Source organism: Dasypus novemcinctus, chromosome 10 (assembly GCF_030445035.2).
Source record: "Dasypus novemcinctus isolate mDasNov1 chromosome 10, mDasNov1.1.hap2, whole genome shotgun sequence".
Taxonomy (NCBI): domain Eukaryota; kingdom Metazoa; phylum Chordata; class Mammalia; order Cingulata; family Dasypodidae; genus Dasypus; species Dasypus novemcinctus.
This window is the reverse complement of record NC_080682.1, coordinates 12,789,769-12,813,425: the sequence shown is the minus strand read 5'-3', so window position 1 is coordinate 12,813,425 and position 23,657 is coordinate 12,789,769. Positions and strand designations below refer to the sequence as shown.

General features: G+C 53.0%; 3 protein-coding genes across 10 annotated transcripts; 1 reads left to right on the top strand and 2 right to left on the bottom strand.

Annotated features, from left to right (window-relative positions):
• Positions 1–507: 507 nt before the first annotated feature.
• On the bottom strand, positions 508–3,541 carry TMEM258 (transmembrane protein 258). The gene is made up of 4 exons (XM_004483036.4): positions 3,419–3,541; positions 1,812–1,921; positions 1,124–1,260; positions 508–621 (listed from the first exon to the last, which is right to left on the bottom strand). The coding sequence occupies exons 1-3, from the start codon at positions 3,524–3,526 to the stop codon at positions 1,134–1,136; spliced, it is 345 nt and encodes a 114-aa protein (XP_004483093.2). The 5' UTR covers positions 3,527–3,541; the 3' UTR covers positions 508–621; positions 1,124–1,133.
• A 66-nt stretch (positions 3,542–3,607) lies between these two features.
• FEN1 (flap structure-specific endonuclease 1) lies at positions 3,608–8,956 on the top strand. The gene is made up of 2 exons (XM_004483035.4): positions 3,608–3,893; positions 7,060–8,956. The coding sequence occupies exon 2, from the start codon at positions 7,081–7,083 to the stop codon at positions 8,218–8,220; it is 1,140 nt and encodes a 379-aa protein (XP_004483092.1). The 5' UTR covers positions 3,608–3,893; positions 7,060–7,080; the 3' UTR covers positions 8,221–8,956.
• On the bottom strand, positions 5,433–23,407 carry FADS1 (fatty acid desaturase 1). Of its 8 annotated transcripts, none has more exons than XM_058305350.2 (12): positions 23,063–23,386; positions 21,147–21,257; positions 20,160–20,357; positions 19,378–19,479; positions 19,164–19,292; positions 15,308–15,368; positions 13,867–13,943; positions 12,922–13,019; positions 12,625–12,721; positions 12,263–12,342; positions 12,030–12,172; positions 5,433–5,553 (listed from the first exon to the last, which is right to left on the bottom strand). In XM_058305350.2, the coding sequence occupies exons 1-11, from the start codon at positions 23,267–23,269 to the stop codon at positions 12,076–12,078; spliced, it is 1,257 nt and encodes a 418-aa protein (XP_058161333.1). In that variant the 5' UTR covers positions 23,270–23,386; the 3' UTR covers positions 5,433–5,553; positions 12,030–12,075. The 8 variants fall into 8 exon arrangements, with proteins under 8 accessions (XP_058161333.1, XP_058161329.1, XP_071074088.1 ...); XM_058305346.2 differs by having other exon boundaries at positions 12,030–12,155; positions 23,063–23,363; XM_071217987.1 differs by having other exon boundaries at positions 12,030–12,155; positions 20,160–20,461; positions 23,063–23,341.
• Between the last annotated feature and the right edge of the window lie 250 nt (positions 23,408–23,657).

Below are 23,657 nucleotides of genomic sequence, written 5' to 3'. Positions count from 1 at the left end.
GGGAGCTGAAGTCGCACAAGACATTGAGCGCCTCTCTCCCACTCTGGAAGGTCCCAGAATTGGTTCCTGGTGCTGCCTAAAGAGAAGACAAGCAGACACAGAACACACAGTGAATGGATACAGAAAGCAGAGAGAAAGCACAAAACAATGGGGGGTGGAGGAGGATAGAAATAAATAATAAATAAATCTTTAAAAAAGGAGCCCCTAAAGGGAAAAACCTTGGAGGACAAGCTGAGCCTTGCGAGAGTCCCCCCCAACCCAGAACAAGCGGGCTCCTTTTAGAGAGAGGACTAGCTCAGGGAAGAATTGACTGGTGAGGGCTCCTAGAGAAGTGAAGTTTGCTCTAGAAGCAGAAGAGGGCAGGCCACAGGTGAGCTTTCCATTCCAGTTCCACAGACGACCCTACAACCCCCCTCTCCCCGCAGGGGTAGAGCAGGGTTTCCTGGCACCAAGAACCCTCGGGCTGCCCAGAAATGGGAAGGGGTGGGACTGGGGAAGTCATGTATGTTTAGCACTGTCACACATCTGCCTTTATTGGGAACAGCAGGTGGGACACTTCCAACAACAGTAAAAAAGTTAATTTACAAAAGCAGGGAGTCAGTGAAGCCATCTGGTTGGTACCTAGAAGAAGAGAGGAGTATCAAAATGAGGCCAAGGACCCTTCTTTCCACCTTTTCTCACTGAACCCCTATGGGGCAGGGGCTGATGGGCACACTGCTTTGAAGATGAGCAACTAAAGCTAATTCTTGACGACTTGTTTGGTAGATTATCTGTGGCAAGTTTTAAGTCCTAGATCCTGGCCCCTCGCAGCCAGCCCACTACCAGGCAGCCTCTCCAAGTCATTGAACACACGTGCACAACCATGGGAAGCCTGTGCCCGCTTCCCTCATGCAGATCGAGAACTCATAACTGACAGAGCAAGTGGCACTGGGCTCAGACCCGCCCTGGGGATAGGCAGGAAGGCACACACACCTAGTGTCCCCACCCGTTCTGCTAAGCCTGTCTCCATTAACCAAGGGGTTGTGCAGGCCAAAGCCCATGGATCCCACTGACGCGGGTATGGGGGGGCTTTTCCAGGCTGTGCCATGGAGGCTCGAGCGTCCCTTCCTGTCACGGCTCTTACCCTTGGGAGCTCACACGTAGATGCCGACCCAGAGCAGCAGGAAAAGGACTCCAAAGCCCATGAAGAGTGAGGCCACCAAGGAGATGAGGAGCTCTTTGTAGATATCCCGCGTGTACTTGGTGGAGGTAACCTCGTACCTGCGCAGGGCTGTTAAGGAGAAGCAGAGGGATGGACTATGGGGTGCAGGGACCCTGGCTGATAAAGGCATGGCCTGCAGGCTTTCTGGCAGGCTCATCTGACTCAGTACAGCCAGGTAGAGGGGCCCGAGGGATGACCTGGACTCTGGTGGTTCATCTGACCCCTATACCACCCATTCAGAAAATGAGGCCCAGAGAAGTTAGCCCACTTGCCTCAGGTCACACAGATAATGAGTGGCACAGCTCTCCTGTCACCTGAGCACACATTCTGTATACCACCTTTCCAACTTCAGATCCCCGATCCCCAGCCTCCATTCCAGCCAGGTCCTCAGCTCATTGTCCTGGAAATCTGATGAGCAAAGTAAGCTCAGCTGCACTTGGAAAGCAAAGCCCACCAGCTTGAGCATCAACAGCCTTCCTTCACCCTCCTCATCTCCTCCCTGTCCCCAACCCAAGGTACAAAACTGGCAGGGCAATGTGCTCTATGTGGTTTCTCCCTCAGCTTCTCAGGTCCCTAACTCTGGCCCACTGGCTGCTCAGAGAAAGGATACACGAAGAACCAGGCAGTGAAGAACATGCCAATGGCCAGTAGCACCACGGTCAGATGAGGGAAGACGGCCGGGTTCACTGGGCTGGTGTACCTGCTCATGGCTTCGAGCTCCTATGAGGAAAGCATGAGATCAGAGCCACAGAAGAATCCCAGGACTTCAACCTCAACTCTGAGGCTATCAGGAGCCTCATTAGCAGGAGCCTCCTTCTATTGTGACTGCTAGAGGCATATTTTACCCCGGGGAAATGTGGATAGCCTTTAGAAACAACACCAAGTGATTCAATTTGGGAATGACAGCAATAGCAACAACAGTTATAATTACATCCCGACTAAGGTAGCACTTTGTCTCTTCAATGAATCAGGAAGGACAGCTGTGGGTTACAGGCTGTGACACAGAGATTGGTTGGCTCTAAATCAATGATACTTAACATTTTCTGAGGCTGACCTCTATGAAAATGTGAGAAAAGGAATGAACTCTCTGCCTGGGAAAAAGCACACAAAATCTGCCTACAGCTTTAAGACCTGGATCTAGAGACTCCAGGCTAAGAATCCCTACTATAAGTCTCAGAGAGCCTGGGCTTGTATCCAGATCTCAACTTCTAATTCAGTATTCTTTCCACTAGATTATTGTGGAATCTCAGATCTAAAGGCAAAAGACATCAGTCAAAATTCTGGCTCTACTGAATAATCTGAATCTCAGTAAAGTGGTTACAGTATCTATCTCACAGGGTTGATGATGACTTAAGAAAGATGAATGTCAAAGCATCTAGCTCAATGCTTGGCATAGAGTAGTTGCTCAATAGGAGTTTGTTTCCTTCCTAAGGTTATCGGGGAGATTATGAGATAATGCCTGTGAACGAGGGCTGTAAATGTAAAGTTCTGTACAAATGTTAACTTCCATTGTCACCCACCAGCCAATGTTTCTAAAATCCAGAACACAACAACTCTACAGAAGTAAACTGACCCCATTGTTCTAAGAGACACTGAAATTCAATTCAGTAAACATTTACGCCCCCCTAAAAATGATAAAGACAATTGCTGCCATTTATTGAGTCTCGAATTGCAGGCCCTGTGTGGAGCACTGGGAATACAAAGATGAATAGACATCATCCCAGAGTGAGATGCACGTCAGATGGAAGTCACTAGGAGGCGTGACAGTTAACAAAGAAGTTCACGACACGAGGCAAGAGCTCTGTACAGAGGCTGTGGGAGCTACTAGGAGAGAGCGGCCAAGTTGGAAACGGTTCACCAGGAAGATGTCTTTATCCAGAGCCTCGTAGGATGAGAACGAGTTCGGCAGGGGGGGAAGCTTTCAGGATAGAGATAACAGCTTGGATAAAAGCTCAAAGGTATTAAAAATGCACTCCACGCTCCCTACCCTGATAAATTCTGATCTCAGCGAGATCAGAAGCCAAGTGTGATCAAAGCTTCAGCCCAAGCCGTCCGCGGCGAGGAGCTTCCCTTCCCCGTCCCCCAGCCCCGGCCGGAGGTTCAAGTCTCCCTCCCTGAATCTCAAGCGCCAGAGGCTTCCGTGAGAGAAGCGGAGTGAGGGACGGGCCTCGAGGGGTTCTCCACAACCCGGTCCTGAGCTCCCCTCAAACCTCTCACCATTTCGACCCGCACAGAGTAAGCCGCCTCTCCGCCACCGGAAGAACACGTCGGCAGGAGCAGGCGCCCTATTCGACCGGAAGGGGAAGCGCCTCTTGTAAGATGCATTATGGGATTTGTAGTCCGGTGGTTTGGGCAGTACAGGGAGATTGGGCCGACCGGGGCCTGGTTTGGAGTGGGAGGACGTAGCGGAGAAGGATAAGCCGGGGTCGCTGAGAGAGTCCATTCATCCTGGCAGGATTGCTTGCTGTGAGAGAAGCTGGCTGAGGGCGCTGGGACCGGGACTACACTCCCCAAGAAGCTGTGCGCGGGAGCAGGTCACGTGACCCGAGCGCGGGCTTTGGAAGGCGGTGAAGCGAGAGGCGACCCGCGAAGGAGTTGAGGTGGGAGAGTGACTTAAGACACTTCTGGGCAGCGTCCTCGGTGGACACCGAACCGAGCGCTAATTGCCGAGGCTTAGCGCTCCACACCCCAGGTGAGACCCTACAGGAAGCGCCTCCTGGAGCGACGGGGTGCGTTTGGCGCCAGGCGCTGAGCGGATGTCAGAGCGCGGGGTGCGCCGGCCGGCGGTCCCGCCGCTTCCCCCTGCGAGTGTTGGGCCATTACCGTGACCTCGAGCCTCTCTTTATCTCTGGAGAGAGGATAATAGCTTTCACCTTATGGGGCCGTTGTGTATTTTACCAACATGATAACCTATCCCTTCCTCTCCATCTCTTTTTGTCTTTCACTTGGAATATACAGAAGGTTCAGAATTGGGGTCTCAGCCTGCAGTCTTTCTTTCCTTCCTTTCTGCTGCTAAGGTGAACTGCTTGGACTCCAAGCCTGCCAGCGCGCTACCTAACCGAAACTTTTCTGTGGCTTCCTGTTCCCATAGGATGAAGTCCATTTTCCTTAGCATGGCATTTAAGGGAGATATTTAATGACTAGTCTTCTGTACCTCTCTAGCCTCACCTCCCATCACTCCTTGCCCTGACTTCTCTCCAGAATTATTGATATTTCTCCATGAGCTCTGTGTTTCATGCCTCTGAACCTTTTTTTCTTGTTCCTTTTACTTGAAAGCTTTCTGCTTCACATTTCATCAACTGGTTAAATTTTTTTTAAAATTTTAACTTTTTATAATTTTACAGAGATTCTCCTGTCTCCCTTCCCCCAGTAACCTCTAATCTGACTTCTATCTCTGCGAATTTGCTGTTCCTTGGCATCTCTTATAAGTGATACCATTCACTTTTTGTTCTGTGTGTCTTGCTTGTTTCATTGGGCATAATGTTTTCAAGCATATTCCATGTTGCAGTATGTCTCATAATTTTATTTTTTCTAATGACTGGATAATAGTCCACTGTGGGTATGTATCACATTTATATATATTTGTTTATGGGCGTTTAAATGGTTTCCTTCTTTCGGCCAGTGTGGGTAATGTTGTTATAAACAGTGGTGTAGAAATATCCATTTACAACCCTGTTTTCACTCTCTTTGGGTATATGGATCAAATGGTAATTTTGTGTCTAACTTTTTGAGGAACTGCCATCTTCCCATATGTGGCTGTACCATTTTACATTCCTACCAACAATGCACAAAAATCTCAGTTTCTCTTTATTCTCCCCAACACTGGCTATTTTCCATTTTTTAAAATAATATCCGTCTTTATGGTGTGAAGTGGTATCTCATTGTGGCTTTAATTTGCATTTCCCTAATAGCTAATTGCGGCGGCTTGCTCGGTCGGTAGAGGTGGGGTCTGGCTGCAGACGAGGGGTCGGTCCAGCTCAGGACGAGGGGTCGGTCCCGCTTGGGACGAGGGATCGGTCTCGCTTGGGACGAGGGGTCGGTCCGGCAGCAGACGAGGGGTCGGTCTCACAGGGGTTGCGCGGTTCGGCTGATGGGGTCGCCCGGCGAAGCCGGCGACGAGGGGGTCGCCCGGAGAGGCAGGCGACGAACTGGGGACAAGGGAGGCCAGGCCCTTGTCGGGGGCTCTCAGGACTGGAGGGCGCACGGCAGAAGAACTACCGCGGAGACAAGGTAAACACGCAAGTCCACTTTATTGAGGGAGAGGCAACAGTTTTATAGGGACTGGGGAAGGCTGATTGGTCGAAGCCACGCCTTGTTCTGATTGGTTGCCGGAGAAAGGTCGGTGGGAGGTACTGGAAGGGAGAGGGGTGGTGGTTAGGGATTGGCTGTTGCTGTTGCTGGGGGAAGTGGCAGGGTTTAGTGATTGGTGGCTGCTGTTGCTGGGGTAGAGGGCAGACTTGAGTTTCCCACCTTGCGCCTGGCTGTTGCTGCTGGGGGGGGGGGGGGGAGGCAGACTGGAATTTTCCACCCTGCGCCTGCGCAGGGAGAAAGAAGAAGAAGGGTGTTACCTCATAAGGCATTGTGTGGCGCTATCCGGGAGGAGGGGCGGCCGCGGAAGCATGGCTGCCAAGAAGGGGAGACCCGAGGGCACTCTGCGCCCATGCCGAGCTCCCTTCAGGGGTGGTGGTGAGTCCGACCAGCCACCCTATTATGGGGGCAGCGGAATTAGGCCTACTGCGGCTGCTCCCCCGCCAGGCCAGCAAACCACACTTCAGCCCGAGGGGTGACCGCAGCTAATGATGTAGAGCATCTTTTCATGTATTCATTGGCGATTTGTATATCTCCTTTGGAAAAATTTCTATTCGTCCTCTGTCCATTTTTTTAACTGGATTGTTTGTCAAGTTGTGGTTCTTTATATACCCTGGATATGAAACTTTTACCAGATAAATGGTTTCAATCAATTTTCTCCTATTCTGTAGGTTGCCTTCACTTTCTTGATAATTCCATCTATTGTTTCTTTTGGTGTCATATCTAAGAATCCATCCCTGAAACCCAGGTCATGAAGATTTGCCCCTGTGTTTTCTTTTCTAAGAGCTTAAGGCTTTAGATCTTGATCCATTTTGAGTTTTTTGTGTATGGTGTGAGGTAGGGACTTAACTTCATTCTTTTTTCTACGTGTGGATATCCACTTTTCCCGACGCTGTTTGTTGAAGAGTTCTTCTTTCCCCACTTTATGTACTTAGCACCCCTGTAGAAAAGCAATTCGCCATGGATATGTGGATCTATTTCTGGACTTTGAGTTCTGTTCTACTACTCTGTTTGTTTCTTAGTACCACACTTTTTTTTTTCTTTTGGAGGTATAAGGATTGAACCCAGGACCTTGTATATGGGAAGCAGCCACTCAACCACTGAGCTACATCTACTCCCCAGTGAGAATTGTTTTTTGTTTTTTGTTTTTTTAGGAGGTACTGGGCATCAAACCTGGGACTTTGTACTTGGGAAACAGGAGCTCAACCACTTTAGCTATATCTGCTCCCAACCACAGTTTTGACTGTTGTCACCTTGTAATACAAATTGAAATAGGGAAGTGTGAATCCTCCAACCCTGTTCTTTTACAAGATTGTTTTGGCTATTCGGGGCTCTTTGCAGTTTCATATAAATTTGAGGATTGGTTTTTCCAATTCTGCAAAAAATGCCACTGGGTTTTATAGGGACTGCATTGAATTTGTATATTGCTTTGCGTAATACTGACATATTAACAATGTTAACTCTTCCAATCCATAGAACATGGGATGTCTTGCTATTTATTTAAGATTTAGGTCTTCTTTAATCCTTTTTTTTTTTTTTTTTTTTTAAAGCTGCCCCTCCTCTGTGTTGCCATGGGAATTCAAGGGCTGGCCAAACTGATTGCCGATGTGGCCCCCAGTGCTATTCGGGAGAATGACATCAAGAGCTACTTTGGCCGCAAGGTGGCCATTGATGCTTCCATGAGCATTTATCAGTTCCTGATTGCTGTTCGCCAGGGTGGAGAAGTGCTGCAGAATGAGGAAGGTGAGACCACCAGCCACTTGATGGGCATGTTCTACCGCACCATCCGCATGGTGGAGAATGGCATCAAGCCTGTGTATGTCTTTGATGGCAAGCCGCCACAGCTCAAGTCGGGTGAGCTGGCCAAACGCAGTGAGCGGCGGTCTGAGGCAGAGAAGCAGCTGCAGCAGGCTCAGGAAGCTGGGGCAGAGGAGGAGGTGGAAAAGTTCACTAAGCGGCTGGTGAAGGTCACCAAGCAGCACAACGATGAGTGCAAGCAGCTGCTGCGCCTCATGGGCATCCCGTACCTTGATGCGCCCAGCGAGGCAGAGGCCAGCTGTGCTGCCCTGGTGAAGGCTGGCAAAGTCTATGCTGCGGCCACTGAGGATATGGACTGCCTGACCTTCGGTAGCCCTGTGCTAATGCGGCATCTGACTGCCAGCGAGGCCAAGAAGCTGCCCATCCAGGAGTTCCACCTGAGCCGGATTCTGCAGGAGCTGGGCTTGAACCAGGAGCAGTTTGTGGATCTGTGCATCCTGCTGGGCAGCGACTACTGTGAGAGCATCCGGGGAATTGGGCCCAAGCGGGCCGTGGACCTCATCCAGAAACACAAGAGCATTGAGGAGATTGTGCGACGGCTTGACCCCAACAAGTACCCTGTGCCAGAGAACTGGCTCCACAAGGAGGCCCAGCAGCTTTTCCTGGAGCCCGAGGTGCTAGATGCGGAGTCTGTGGAGCTGAAGTGGAATGAACCAAATGAAGAAGAGCTGGTCAAGTTCATGTGTGGTGAAAAGCAGTTCTCCGAAGAGCGAATCCGCAATGGCGTGAAGCGGCTGAGCAAGAGTCGTCAGGGCAGCACCCAGGGCCGCCTGGATGATTTCTTCAAGGTGACCGGCTCGCTCTCTTCAGCTAAGCGCAAGGAGCCAGAACCCAAGGGATCCGCTAAGAAGAAGGCAAAGATTGTAGCAAGGAAGTTCAAAAAGGGGAAATAAACATGTTTCTCCCCATTAGATCTCCTTGGCCCCAGAATATTTGCCTTGTACCCTGCAGAGCGAGAGCTAGAGAAAGTTCCGTGGGAATGGGGAGGGGATTCCATTGCTTCTCTAGCCTTACTCAGTAGTGCTTTTCCCTTTTTTACTTGATCACATGGCAGGAAGTCCACAAAAGTGGTTTGTTCTTCTTGCTTTGTTAGCTCAGGAAAGTGTCTGCCCCAAACCACTTCTCAGACAGTTGAGTGGACACTGAATCCATTGTTATATGAAAGTGATAGCAATGCATTTTGGAGAAAGGAGAGGGAGAGGAATGGGGGAGACAAAAGCCTTAGGGGAAATGATTTCCTTGATGGCCAACTGGTGGCTGGTGGGATGTGATGGCAGAACCAGACTGTACTTCTCTCCCTAGTTCATGTTTGACCTACCCCGAATTATAGCCATCAAGAAGTCCAGTCTTAAGAGATTGGAAGAACTACTGAGAAATAAGACAGGAAGAGAGAGAGGGAAGCCCTGGAGTTGGCAGCAAGGTTTTGATTACTGGCCATTTGTCTGGGGATGAGTGGAACTTGAACCTGCTATGTAACTTGAATCTACAGTGCGCACTCAGGAGTAAGATGGAGATGGCCTCTCTGAGGCAACCAAGTTGAGACTTTTGGATAAAATGCTGACTTCGTGTGTTGTTTTTGTTTCAGAGGTATGAGATAAAAAGTCAATAAAATCCTGAAAGTAACCAGAATATCATGTTCTTTGAGAATGTTTGAAAACATCCAGAGTGCCCTAGGCTCCAGGCAGAATGTAGTATTCTCCTTTTTCCTCCAGAGTAGCATTAGACTTGTGCCTTAACAGTTGGTGGCTTGAGTGGCCACAAGATGGCACCCTATCCCCACAAAAGGGCCATGGCAGTTCTTTAGCCATTTGGAGAATGCCTTATTTTATCTAGCTGGGAAATGATTTTTAATACATTCTCGTCTTCCACCTAATCTGTATGAGATAAAGGAAGTTACCTGAGAAAACCTCACAATTTAGATCAACTCACAAACATCTAAACATTGACCAGTTTGGTGAATCATGAAGGCTACCATTCAAACATCACTTTATTCTTTTTGTGACATTAAATTCAGGTTTCTATGTCTGATAGAGATGGGATGTTTTTGTACTGTGAAAGATTTATAATTCTGATGAAGCTCAGTGGGCAGCTGGCCCATTTGAATTTTTATTTTAGTATTCCTACCACTTACTACTGTTACTTGACATTAACAAGGACAAATTGAAATTTAAGGTGATAATGTCTTGACAGGTTAAACAAAACTCAAGACCACTGGTTTTCAATCTTTTAGCAGAACAATGTCTTTTCCAAGTAATCGTGTGGAAACTTAGGCTATACAAGCTCTTCTGGTTGAAGGAGGGGGTCCCTTGCAATCCCATCATAACTAGACTTTGAAAACCACTGATTTGGACAAAAGTTCTACAGAATATAAGGTCCTGAGGGCAGGGATCTTAATTATGTTCACTTATGTATCTTCAACAGTTGGTGATGAGTGACTGATTTTTCCAATTTGAACCACACAATCTGAGGTCTTGTTTCTTTCTTTACCGCCCCCCCCCCCCCGGCAGTTGTCTGTTCTGTGTCTATTTGCTGCGTGTTCTTTTCTTTCCACTTCTGTTGAGTCAGCAGCACGGCACTCCTTGCGTGCATCAGCACAGCACATGGGCCAGCTCCACACGGGTCAAGGAGGCCTGGGGTTTGAACCGCGGACCTCCCATGTCGTAGACGGATGCCCTAACCACTGGGCCAAGTCCGCTTCCCAAGGTCTGTTTTCTGATGCATGTAATTTGACTCTAAGTGATGGGGTTCAAAGGTGGTAAGTTATAACTCTTAACTTTGGGTACATTCTAGGGAAAATCAATCCTGTGTATAAAGTTTTACTCAACACATTCCAATATTGCTCTTTCTCAGAGAGGAGAGCTGTTGGAGTTGAGAAGGCACTGTTTTGCAGTTCAGCTGTAAGACACTGTGCCTGCAGAGAAAGATTTAGACAAGACTTGCAGGGAGTACCCATTCTGAGACTGGAAGTGAGTTTAAAAGACAATACAAAAGGAAAACTGAAGGACAGAAGGGTTGCCTCATAAGAATGAGAAAGGTGGTGAATCAAGCCTGGTGATCTAGGCATTGGCCTTGGAATATATGGGAAAGAACTTCATGACCCACATGTATGGGGGGTGTCATGGATTACAAGTGAAAGCCTTCATAGGGTCAACAGCAACTTTATTTTTCAGCTTTACTTCATCGCAATGTAGTAACAAAATTGGCGCCGATATCAGGCCTAATTAAAGAAATACCTCTGGGCCCATGGTAGGAAGATATACCAGAGATAAACATAGAAGTCGGAGTTTTTAAGTGAGTTCAAATATTAGTTCTACCATAACCTGCGAATGGAGGTCACTTCTTTGTAAGCCTCTTTCCTCTTATGTCAGGCTTTGGACTTGTGAACACTCGGGTGACCACTAACATTCTAAGCCTTTTGTCACAATGTGTCTGTGGCCATGTGAGAGACTGGTATAGGCCCAGGAGAAAAGGTCACAGTGGCTGAGGTGCCTTGAGGACCTGGTTGTGGCTCAGTACAGCCTCACTGGTGTCTCAGACTGGTGCCACCAACTCTGCACCAGCTGTTTTTTTGGCAAGAGCCCAGGATCTAATGCTCCCTCTGTACCCAGATACAACATGAGACCGGAATCAGTGGTGCCACATTCCCTTGGGGCTGTATGTCTCCAACACCACAGTCCTAGTCTCTGCTCTGGTACCACTGAGGTTGAGCTGGCTACTCAAAGCCTGAGGCGTACACTCTGTAGAAGCAGGTCACAGCTGGACAGTGACCAGAGCTCCCAGGTGCTGGGTTGTGCCAAGACTTAGAATTATGGGGACGAATGCTTCCTTTCTAAATCTTGCTCAAAAGGCTCAGCTATTGTCTCCCACTAGCTTATAAACAAACCTGCAAGTTTTGCAATTGAGGGTGGAGACAGCAGTGAGAAACAGCCTGGAGAGAAGACCTTAACGGTTGTGTAGGTAAAATCTCAGTGCTGAATCTTCCCCTGATGCTTCGGGGCTCGGTAGGTCTTCCCTGTTCTTCTAATGCTCTCCTGGCTCCCTCTGCTTATCAACCACCCACAACTGCCAAACAGGAAAAAAAAGAACCAAACCCTCATCCCTACCCTCAACAGCCCCTTCCCTCCTTCCACAGGCTTGCATGTCCCCCCACCCCCTTTGGGTCTTAGTGTCTGTGCCTAAAAGATAAAGGGGAGAGGTGGGAGTCAGAGCCTTTATCTCCCCAAGCCCCTCCCCCTCTGAGTAGAATTATGGTGCTGCCCTTCAGCCCCCTCTGCTGTGACTCCAGAAGCTCCCCTTGTCCTCTTCCCTATGGGTGACTGTTGCTACTGGTGAAGGTAGGCATCTAGCCAGAGCTGCCCCGACTCCTTCAGTGAGCTGCCGGGGCAAAATGGGAACAGACGGTGAGGGAGAGAGGACCGAGTTAAGCCAGCAAGCCAAACCACCCAGCAAAGGTGTGATGGGTTCTTGCCAAGATGTGAAGGCTGTCCATGGCTTAAGGCCCCCTTCCATTTGAAAGCCTCCCTCCCGTTTGCTTCTGAGAAAGAGTCTGGGCAATGGCACTAAGGCAAGGCCCAGTGAGAGCTAGGCCTGATTTGGCTGCAAGACCGGCTGAGTGCCAGCCTCTGCCATTCCACCACCAGTCCCACTGCCTCTGCCCTCTCTTCCCAACCCAGCAGCCATCTTCCCAGGCTCTGATACTCACTGGATGATGTCGGCAAAGGCTGCAAGCAGGGGCTTGCACTGGTACTCTATGCCGTGCTTGGCACACAAGGACTGCACCAGGGGAGCCACTTTGTGGTAATTGTGTCGTGGCATGGTTGGGAAAAGGCTTGAGGAAGAGCAGGCCTGAGTCAGTGGCTCCTGCTCTTCTGCTCCCACCCGCCAGCCACCCTCAGGCCCTCTGCAGGACTCTGCTCCCCAGGTCTCCCGACTCACTGGTGCTCGATCTGGAAGTTGAGGTGTCCACTGAACCAGTCATTGAAGGCAGACTTGTGGACGTTGCATGTTGCCTGCAGCTGAAGGGAAAGGTCAGGTGAGAGCAGGTCTCTGGGTGCCCAGGTGGAAAGGCCCACCCGGTCTTCTCCAGGTAGAGCTGGCTGGGAGGAGGGGCTGTAGGACAGCCCCCGCTAGTCCCTTCTGCCCGTCAGGGTAGGAGAGATGCCTCGCACTCCTGAGGTCATGCCGTGCGGGGAAGTTTGATGTGTTCTTGTCCCTCCTCCTCGCCATTACCCCATGCCTGTGTCTTTTCACCCTTTTCTTTGTGTTACGTCTGGATCTTCCCAGTGAGCTTCCCTTACCTGGGTGGAGACCCAGTCCACGTTCTGATCATAATCAATGTGCATGGGGATGTGGTTCATCTGTGTCACCCACACAAACCAGTTGCTCTCCAGGAACCTGGTGGGCATGGCACAAGAGGAACAGTACAAGCTGAGCCAGGGACTTCATCCCTCACTGGTAACTGCTCCAGCCTATCCTCATCAACCCCCAAAACGCCCCTGTGACCCAAAGCTCCAGCACAGCCCCTGGACCAGACCGGGTGCTCCCAGATGCCTGTGCTTTCCTCCGCCAGTCCCTCCTCCCACATCAAATACTACCTGACCACAAAGAAAAGACCCAGGAAGCCTTTCAGTCCCAAAAGCGGCACGTAAGTGAGGAAAATGCGGGCGTAGAAGGTGATCATCCAGGCCAAGTCCTGCAGTGAGAAGAGCAGGGGGCATCTTTACTGGCACCAAGCAGCTCTTCCGTTGGCTTCCCCGGTTTGCATGGTGCAGCCCTTCTCCCAAGCGCCCAGCCCAGGCCACTCAGCCGTCCTCAGCTTCTGCGCTCAGCTGCTGGGCTTGTAACATCGAGTCCCGCTCTCTCCTTTCCCTGTTGCAAATGCCCACTCCAGCCCTTCTTGCCTGTTGCCTTCACAGGCGCCAGGGTGTCCCTACCTCCAGCTCCTTGCCAACCCATCTAAATCCTTCATCCTGTCATCTCAATGCCAATGAATCCAGACCATGGCTCAGTCCTCGCCAGTGCCCAGAGCCAATCTCCTGAACCAAGCCCCATACTCCTCCCCCCACATGCCTAAGTCCTCCACAACAGGTCTGGAGGCCACACTCACCCTCCGTTTGCTACCTTCTCTGCTTGGGGTCTATCCTCCCACCCCCTCCAAGGCCAGCTGAGAAGTGACTCCACAAAGCTGCTCCTGAAGCTTCTTAGCCAGCCAGATGCTATCAGGACCTTTCTGGAACCACCAGAACCATCTACCTATACCTGTTCTCTGGTATCATTCGCACTCTTCATCCAAAGCTGCCCGAGCGTAGGTGCAGTTTCTTAGCCACCTTTCCCACCCCCTGCACCTGGTATGCCCAATGCAAGACCCTCAGGAGACCACGGCTGAATAGAATTAGGAAGAGAAGGGAGGAGGGGCTCTTCCCAGTTAGTTTGCTTTAAATTCAAGCTAGAGAAAACCTCAGTGTCTTGGAGAACCCCTTTTCCCTCCCTCAAGGTACTGGAGACAAAGGACATGGGCCTCTTGGGCCACGGATACTCACCACCCACTTCTTGCGCTGGATAACAAAAAAGAAAACATACCACTGGAAGTAGAGAGGCAGCAAGGCTGGGGGCCCAACTGGGGAGGAAATGGAGACAGGGAGGGGGTGAGCAGCACCAAGGCCACTAGAGTGCTGGAGAGATGGCCTCCAGCACAGCCACCCCACCAGCTGCCTCAATGCTCCCTTATTCACTGGAACCAGTGGGCACTGAAGGTGACATGAATGCAAATTAGGAGAAAGCAAAATAATCTCCCAAGAGGATGCTGGCGAGGCTGAGAAGCAGGAGTGGCATTCTTTCCTGGCAGAAGAGGGAAACTCCAGCACCATATATGGAACTTGCTCTGCTCCCACACTTGAGTGGGCGTTGCCAATACATCCCAATTTGCCCTGGCCCTTCCAGGGGCCTTTTTACTGGCCCGAGTCAACAGGTCATTTGAGTTGAGGCAAACTGTTTCCTCCAATCCACCCTAGCTGCCCTGTCCCTGCAGTCACCCGCTATTTGCTGGGCTGCTTTACCTCGCAGCCACTTCATCTGGGGCAGGAGCAGGAAAGTGGGAGGTGGAGCACCTGCTGCTCCTTCACCGGCTAAGCAGCTCATTTCCTGGGACTAGGGAGATGGGCTGTGCCACCCCTGCCTGAAGCTCTGGAGGGAGGCTCGGGGGGGCGGGGTGTAAGGAGTGGAGTGGTTTCTTTTGGGAGGTAAACCCCTGGGAGTGGAAGAAGTGGCTCCTGTCCCAAATGGTGTCCTGTTTTCTTTTCTGTATCCCTTCTCTTCACGTCCTTGATGCTCCGTTCCAATGCCCACCCATGGTTCCAAGTCCTGATGTGCAAGGGATTCTGAAATTCCTTCTTCCAGGTACCACTGCACCACCATTCCACCCCATCCGCATTTCTCCAGCAGGGCTGGCTGGTAATAGGCAGTTAGGATAAGCTCATTCCCACTAAAATGGGACCAAAGGAACCCTTCCTTCCCTCCCTTTGTGAGGCTTTTGAATTTTCCAAGGAGTTTTGAAACTTCCATTTTAGGTATTAGGTACGCAGCCAAAGCAGGGAAGATACAGCAGTCTTCATGACCATGGAAAACGGTTTCTCCTTCTCCACCCCCACAGCTCTTCCACTTCCTTTTTGAGTCCAACCTGCTGTAGCCGTCTGTCCCCTTGGTCCCCTGGCGATGGGACCACACTTCACTGGGTCCCCTTGGCCCAGGTGTCTGTTTTCCAGGTTTAAAGTTTAATCAGGAGGCCCACCCCTGATCACTCGGTTGTGGAAGCTAGGGTGGGATTGGAGGAACTAATTTGCCTCCAACACAAATGACCTTTAACCAAACATTAGCCAACTGCTCATGAAGGGCTAGGGGTGAGGTACTTCCAGCTCCCTTTCTGGAAACACGGTAATCCCTCAGAGGAGCGCTCCGTCCCTTGAGCCGCACAACGACACTCACTCAGAAAGAAGTATTTGTGCTGGTGGTTGTACGGCATGTACTTTTTCTTCTTCTTTCCCAGCTGCGAAAATAAGCACAAATTAGCACCCACGCAGCAGTCACCCACTCCTCTCCCCTGTGGCCTTGGCTTTCCTGGGGCTGTCAGCTTGTTGGTGCTACTAGCAGGTTCCAGCAGGCTCAGCTTCACCTCCAGCACAAGGAGGCTAAAGCCTGGGCTGCGGTGTGGCTGGGCGCACCTGCCAGGGCACACCGGATGGTCTCCGGGTCCTCAGGACTGCCCAGGCCCCCCACCACCTCACCTTTCTTTCTCCAATTTGGTACTTTTTTGACATCAGATTCTCCTCAGACAACTGCTTTTACCCCTGCACAGGTAACTCTTCCCTTACACCCAGCCTCCAATCCTCTGCAACAAAATCCTTTGGTCTCTTGACTTCCACATGCGCTTCCTAAAATCCCTCAAAAGCTGAACAAAGTTTGTGCAAAAGAACCCAGAAAAACCTGGCAATTTCAAGGGTCTGGCAGGGCTTTTCCCCTTGGTGTGGATTTTGTAAGCCTTCGTGCTGAGACAGCCTAGGGCTGCCAGGCCAGGAAGTCAGCCTAGAGCCTTGTGGGGGAAGAACCCCGGTGTGTGGGCTCCCAGGGCAAGACCACAAAGTTCCACCTATGCCTCTCGCCCCAGTTACTTGTAGCAACTGGACAACCAGAGGGCACCGGAGGCGGACTGTCCCCCAGGGCAGAAAGCAGGCTCATCCTTAAACCATGCATCTACTCAGTTTTGACAGGTAATTTACTGAAAGCTCCTGTGCAAGGCACTTCTGCTAAATGAAGTATTCTTTCTGGTTCAGTAAGTATTTATTGAGCATCTACCATATGTCAGGCACCATTTGTTCTAGACGCTGGGGAAACAGGTGAACAAAACAAACCTCCTACCTTCATGAGGCTTAGAATCTGAGGCTAAGAAGCTATTGATAAATTTAGAGATGGAACTCATGGTAATTACAGGTTAAAAACAGAAGTATGACCTAAAGTAAGGGAGGCAGTATTTTGGCTGTGGCCTCCACAAGTTGCTGGCATCTGAACTGAGACCTGGATGGTGAGGAATCAGCAAGATTCATGGGAAGAGCGTTAAAGCAGAACGAGGTCCAAGGGGCAGAGGCCAGTGTGGCTGGGGACTAGTAAACAATGGGGAGAATGACCGCCAAGGTCAGAAACCTAGGATGGGGCCAGATCACATGGAGCCCCAGAAAGCCCTGGGAAGGCCACAGTAAGGAGTTTGGATTTTATCCAGTGGTGACGGGACGCGCCTGGAGGGTTTTCAGCCAGGGTGTGGCGTGATCTGCTTCAGCTCGCAAAGGTTCCCTCTGGTTGGAGGTGGGGAGAATGGACTGTAGAGAGCAGACAGAGCCACAGGGAGGCAGGGGAGGAGGCTGGAGCAATATTCTACACCAGAGATGGCTCGGTGCGGGGAAGGGAAACACTGGAGATGGAGAAGGGCATGGATTTGGGGTATGTTTTGGAGGCAGTGTAAAGAGGCTTCTGATAAACTGGATGTGGGGCGAGGTTCATCCCATCCTGAACATTAACTGAGAAGGGAGAACTGGAAGAAGAGCACCCCTCAAGCCTGGCAGGTGGGCGGGCAGAACACTGGGCCCAGTTCACTGCCCAGCGGTTAAGCTGTACCCATGGGATCTCAGCTAAGCCCCAGGCAGCCTGCATCCCAGGCATTTACTAGCAACACTGAACACTCTGTTCTTAGCTTGTGGAGACTTCCATAGCTGTGCCAAAAAACAAAAACACAACCAACCAAACAAAAAAGCAATGAGGGAAGTGGATGTGCTCAAGTAACTGGGCTCCTGTCTACCATATAGAAGGTCCAGGGTTCGATGCCAGGGCCTCCTGGTGAAGGCAAGCTGGCCTGTGTGGCAAGCTGGCTCATACGGAGCGCTGGCCTGCGCAGAAGTAATGGCCCATGTGGACAGCTGGCACAACAAGATGGTGCAACAAAAAGAGACACAGAGGTGAGACGATACAAGACACAGCAGATCAGGCAGCTGAGGTGGCACAAAAGAATGAGCGCCTCTCCCACTCTGGAAAGTCCCAGGATTGGTTCCCGGAGCTGCCTAATGAGAATACAAGCAGAACAGAAGAACACACAATGAATGGACAGAGAGCAGATAATGGGGTGGGGGCGGTGGCAGATAAATACATCTTTTAAAAAAACACAATTGAAAAGCAAAGGCTATTTTGGGCTTTAGATCTCTTCATCCTCTATTTCTGATATCTGCAGACAAGTGATCCTCGAAACCCTAATGCCAAGAAGCAATAAGGTGGAGTAAGAAGGAGCTCTTCCACTGAGCCTTCCCACCTTTTTCTCAACCCTCTGTGGTGACAACACAAGTGCCAACAAGTAAGAGCCCTGCACTGCTGCCCAGTAAGTGGCCTACCCCAGCCCCGGAATAGCCACCTGAGCCAGGCAGGGGCCAGGGCTGGCTAATCAGCTGCACACTGCTGGCCAACAGGAGTAAATCCATGCTGAAGGGGCAGGGAAACCAACACTGTGGACAGGGAGGGCTTAGGCTTCAAGCTGTAAGTGCCTCCTGCAGGACAGGCACTTGAGGGGAGAAGAGAGCTGGGCTACCTTGAGCTTGTGCCTGGAACTAGAATGTGTTTAACAATGGTTTAATTCCTGGCATGTTGAAAAATCACAAAGTTGGGGAGGAGAGGAACTTGGCAGAACTGACTGCAGCCTGATGCCCTGGGTCAAAGGGTTTTAAATTAATTTTTCAAAGCATTCTGCTGACCTTTCAAAGACTTCTTGGCTCTCCACCCCAGGCATTCTTCCTTTGGCAGCTGCAGTACAATTTTTGCTCACAACCTCAGATGACAACTCAAACCCAATGCTGACCAACCTGAAAGTCAGACTGGCATCTGGCAGGTGGGAAAAATTACGCAGTGAATGCATATTCCAGGCCCTGGGCTAAGGACGAGGCATCAAAGAGGAGTAAGAGAGTCCAGCACTGATGGGGGCTGGAACATAGCTGGTTATGTAAGCAGGAGGAAAAAGGTAGTGGGGGAAGGACCTCTTGGGATAAGGGTATCAAAAAAAGCACCCCCGGGGAGGTGACATCCATCACCTTCAAGAATGAGCAGAAGTTTGGACTGTAGCCTCCTGGTCCACATTTGGATCCTCTGTAGCAAGCCGCTGACTTGGCCTGACGAGGAGGACGTGTGACCCCTGCTTCCTGCCTGGTGCCTCTCAGAACTTAACAGGTGGGGGAAGCGGATTTGGCTCAACAGACAGAGCGTCCACCTACTACACAGGAGGTCCAGGGTTCAAACCCAGGGCCTCCTGACCCGTGTGATGAGCTGGCCCATGTGCGGTGCTGATGTGCACAAGGAGTGCCCTGCCAAGCAGGGGTGTCCCCTGCATAGGGGAGCTCCATGCGCAAGGAGTGCACCCCGTAAGGAGAGCCGCCCAGTGTGAAAAAAAGTGCAGCCCACCCAGGAGTGGCGCCACACATACGGAGAGCTGATGTAGCAAGATGACGCAACAAAAAAAAGAGACACAGATTCCCGGTGCCACTGACAAGAATGTAAGCAGACACAGAAGAACACACAGTGAATGGGACACAGAAAGCAGACAACTTGGGGGAGGAGGGAGGAAGGGGAGAGAAATAAAATGAAAATAAATAAATCTTAAAAAAAAAAAAGGAATTTAACAGGTGGCAAGGGCTCCAGCCAGCCCTGCCCGTAGCCGTCTTTCCCACACTGACCAAATCGTGACCATTTCCCCCAGAGCCCTCTGTGCTGGCTGGTTCCCATTTTCCCAGACCTTTCCACTGATTCCTCTGCTCACCTCCACTGAGAGGATCTTCCCCAAGGCAAAGAAGAAGGGGTGCATGTTGATATCTGGGTCTTTGTGGAAGCAGTTGGGCTTGGCGTGGTGCTGGAAATGCAGGTGGTTCCACCAGCTGGCAGGGCCCCCCTACACAAAAGCAGGGGTGTGGGCATGAAAACCGAGGCTCCTGCTCTCACTGGCGTTTCCAAGAGCCCCACCCCATCCTAATGACCTTCAGGTGGCCAATGACAAAATGATGGAGCAGGTGGTTCCATGTAGAGGTGCTGAAGACGGACAGGTGCCCAAAGTCATGCTGCAGCCAGCCAGCCTGGGCCTAGGAGAGAAAGGGGAGCCCTGAGTACGGCCCCCAGCCCAGTGCCTCAGCAGCTCCTTCAGCCTCCCCCTCTCCCTCCATCCTCCCAGGCCCAGGGCCGCAGAACCCTGGCTGTGCGCAGCGGGAAAGGAGGCAGGAAACCTGAGTTCTGGTTCTGCTTCTGGCACTAACTCGCGTTAAGATCTGGGCAAATAATTATCCTTTCTCTGTTCTTCAGTTGCCCCAGCTCTGAAATTCAGTGACTTACGATGGCCTGACTTTCAGAATATAGGATGTGACAGAGCGGGGCAAGCTCAGAGGTGAGTAGGAGGATTGGCAAATGGGTTCTCACAGCCAACCTTCTCAGCACATGGGGCAAGGCTGGCGTTGGGGAGGAAGCCAGGCTTGCCAGAGAAACCAGAATCTCGGTTCTGGGCACACTTGGGCTGCGGCAGCCACTGAACATGAAATTTCAGAGGAGACATTCCATAGGACAAAGGGAAGCCTGGGAGAAGCAGCCAGAGAGGAGTGTGAGAAATGCAGCTGTGTGTGCGGCTAGTGACGGATGGAGCCCGGCAGCGGGCTTGCTCCTTGTGTAGCACTGCCCGGGTCGGAGGCTCCTCGGCCTCCTGCAGGCTCTGGAGGGCTCTCTCTGGGGATGCTGAGTGGGGCCATGCACACGCCAAGCCGAGGGCTCTCACCTGAACCGCGGTAAGCAGCACCGCACAGAGGAGGAAAGGCACGAGGGACGTCCCAAAGACCCAGAGAGTGAGCCAGGCAGCGGCGTCCAGCAGCAGGATGTGCAGCAGGTACAGCAGGAAGAAGGCCCGGCTGGCCTTCAGCAGCCCCATCTGCTCCACCGTGGCCCGCAGCTCCCGGAACTCATCAGTCAGCTCCTTCTGTGGACGGTGGGGAGGGGGTGGTCCGTTATTCTTCCCAGCTGCCATCCAACACTGCTGGAGACTCCGGTTCTCTTTGCCTCAAGGATGCCCCACCGAGGTACCTGTGGCAAGTCCAGAGTCCTAGGCAATGATGCCACATATTGAGGACAGAGGACAAGAGGAGGTGATAGGGGTTCAAAGAACGTGGAGTCTTTGGTGTCAGGCAGACCTGATTCAAGTCTCTGCTATTTAATGTGTGAGTCTCGGCCGAGTTGCATAACCTCTCTGCGCCTCAGTTTTCTCATCTGAAAGTGTGTGCAGATTATTTGAGGTTATGCTTGGCACATAGTAAGTGCTTACCAAATAAGTCTCACCTTAATGGGAAGCGGATTTGGCCCAACAGATAGGGTGTCTGCCTACCGTATGGGAGGTCCAAGGTTCAAACCCAGGGCCTCCTGACCCATGTGATGAGCTGGCCCACACGGAGTGCTGATGCGCGCAAGGAGTGCCCTGCCACACGGGTGTCTCCGTGTAGGGGAGCCCCATGTGCAAGGAGTGCTCCCCGTAAGGAGAGCCGTCCAGTGAGTGGGGGGAAAAAGTCTCACCTTAATGATGACAGCAGTGGCCCTGGAAAAACCATCATTCCAAAGCCCTGCTCCTTGGGCCTGTGACCCAATACTGCAGGAAAGCAGGGACCTCAGCGCTCCTAAGAACTACCGCCATGGTCACCAGTGATTGCATCTGGGCCTTTCCTCTACCCCCAGCCCCTCAACAACCAGAGTGTCCAAGCAGCAAACAGGGTCTCACATTCTTGGTGGGCTCAGAGCTGGGCTCCTCCGGAGACAGTTCTCCAATCAAGAGAGCATTCATGTATTTCCTCACGAGGCCCTTGTCGATGTGGAATGCCATAAAGGGGTCCTGCAAGGACAGGGCGGGGAGGTGGAAGGGTGAGGAAGCCAGCCCCAGTGGCGGACTCCTGGAGGGCTCACGCCAAAGGCCACCCTCCTGCCAGCAAGGAGACTGGAGTTCAAGAAGCAAAGACCACTTCTCTGTGGCCACCTGCTCTTTGGGGGTGCTGAGACTTTCCCCAGGTACCACAGCTCAAGCCCACCCAGCACCTGTGTTCTAGTAAGAAGGGTATGCCTGGAGGAGTAGGAAGCGGACTGGGGAGGACCAGCCGGAAAGACCAGCACCCAGCCCTTCCCCTGGGCGTGCCTAGGGACAGCATTTGCACATGATTTACATACAAATGAGAAATAACAAGAAGGACGGATGGGACTCAAGACTTCCCTGTCCCTTGTAATGGGCCTTTTAACAAGGCCCTTCCCTCTCTGAGCCCCGAGTTCTCCAAAAAGTGCTTCGAGAATGTTCAAACTTTTGCACTTGACCCTCCCCACACACCCGGGTGGTGGTCCAGACTTTCCCCAGGGCTCTAAGTACCCTCTGCCCTAAGCATCTAATTTTGGTTCTATGAAGTGTTGTTTGGCGATAAGATCCACATGTGTGGATCCGGTGGACCCCCGGCTCTAAGCAGCAGCGTGCGGGGCGGAGCCAGAAGGCGGTGGCGCCACACATCCAGACCAATCAAGATCCCCGCCGCGGCCATCTCGGGCCCCAAATCACACAGTGGGAAGCCGGCGTGGCGGTCCCTGCTCCCTCTGCGCAGGCTCAGGCCTCCAGCCCGCCCCGCCAGCTGCATCAGAGGGAGCGAGTCCCTGCCCCGCAACACAGCGTTTGGACTCCGCTGCGAACCCTGGGAGTCCAAGACATTCTCGGAATGACAAGGACAGAGGGTGGGGCCTGTGAAAGGAGTCACACCGCTGGGCGCCCCGCAGTATAAGAAAGGGTTGCAGGGGAAGGGGACACGATCCTGGCAGCCAAGGGGCCAAGGCGGTGACAGGAAAGACTCAATCATCGGGTGCAAGGGGTGGTCCCCGGTGCTCCAGCCCAGCAGGGAGGAGCCGGGTGCCCTTAGCTCCAAGGGCGAGTGGGCTAGAAAGCAGCCGCAGGTCCTGTGCTAAGTGCACGCAGACCACACAGAGAGAGGCCAGAGGGAGGAGGGATGCGGCCCCGCACTGTTCTATCGGCCGGGACTGCAAACGGCTGCCCGCGGCGGCAAGGAGCGGGAAACCCCGCTGGCTCGCGGCTCAGTGACCTCCCTGGGAGGATCCGCGGATGCCTCTGGGGTTCCCCGCTAATGCAGGCACCCCGTGTGGCGCCCGCAGCAGCGTGTGCACTTCGGCCGGCGCCGCCCCCTTCCGCCCCCCGCCAGGCTGTCTTCACCCCGCTCAGGGCTTCCCGGGCAGCGGCGCCCAGTGGCCTCTCCTCTCGGCCCCGTCTCCGAGAGTGGTCCCTTCTCCTGCTCCCTTCCAGCCACCGAGGCAGGACGTGACTGCCTCTCCCTGCCGCTGACCCCTCCGACGCCCGCAGCCCCGCTCTCCTCCCTCCGGCGCCAGCTCCTGGTCCAGACCACGCCGTCTGGGAGCCCCGGGCAGCACAGCCCTTTGTTTGCGTTGGCAAGGCCTGGCCTCCTTCCTTGGCGTCCATGTACCCGCCGCCCTCCCGCCCCCCGCGCAGCAGGCAGGCCCCGGCGCCTCCCGGCTCCTTCTGCGCATCTGCCGGTGTCGGGCCCGGGATGCCAAACTTCCTGCGCCCAGCGCACGCAGCCTCCGGCCGCGGCCGCCCCGGCCCGCCCCCCGCGCGCCCCTCCCGGCCGCGCTCACCGTGGCATCCTGCCCGGCATAGTGGCTGATGACCCGGGAACCCCCCGGGTGCCGGCGGATGAACTCGCTGATGTTGTACACCTTGCGGTCGATCACCAGCCACCGTTCCTTCTCGCGTCCGGAGCGCAGCGCCACCTCGTCCCAGGTGAAGTAGCGCGGACTGGGCCGCGCGGCCGGCGCCTCGGTCGCCTGCGGGGCAGGGGCCATCGCGGAGCAGGGGCTGCCAGGCGCGCGCTGGGACCCTCGAGGAAACGCGTGCCCGGGTCTCGGGGCTGTGGCGCGCGCCGCGTTTTCTGCACCCGCGGTGAGGACCGCGGAGCCTGGCAGCGCGCGCTCCTATTGGTCGAGCCGCGTGGCGCGGGGAGCGAGGCCCCGCCTTCCCTCCCGCCCCGAGCGCGCGGGCGCAGCCCGGCGTCCTCGCGCAGCCCGGGGTCCTCCCGCAGCGCCGGGGCGGGCGTGCGCCCCCTCGCGGGCTGCATGTCCCGGCGTTGGCTCGCAGGGGGCGCCCCGGCGGAATAACGGCTCGGGTGGACGCTTCTGGGTGTGCGGCCCCCGAGGCGGCGGCCCCGAGGGCGCGGGCAGCTCAGGCGCTCCC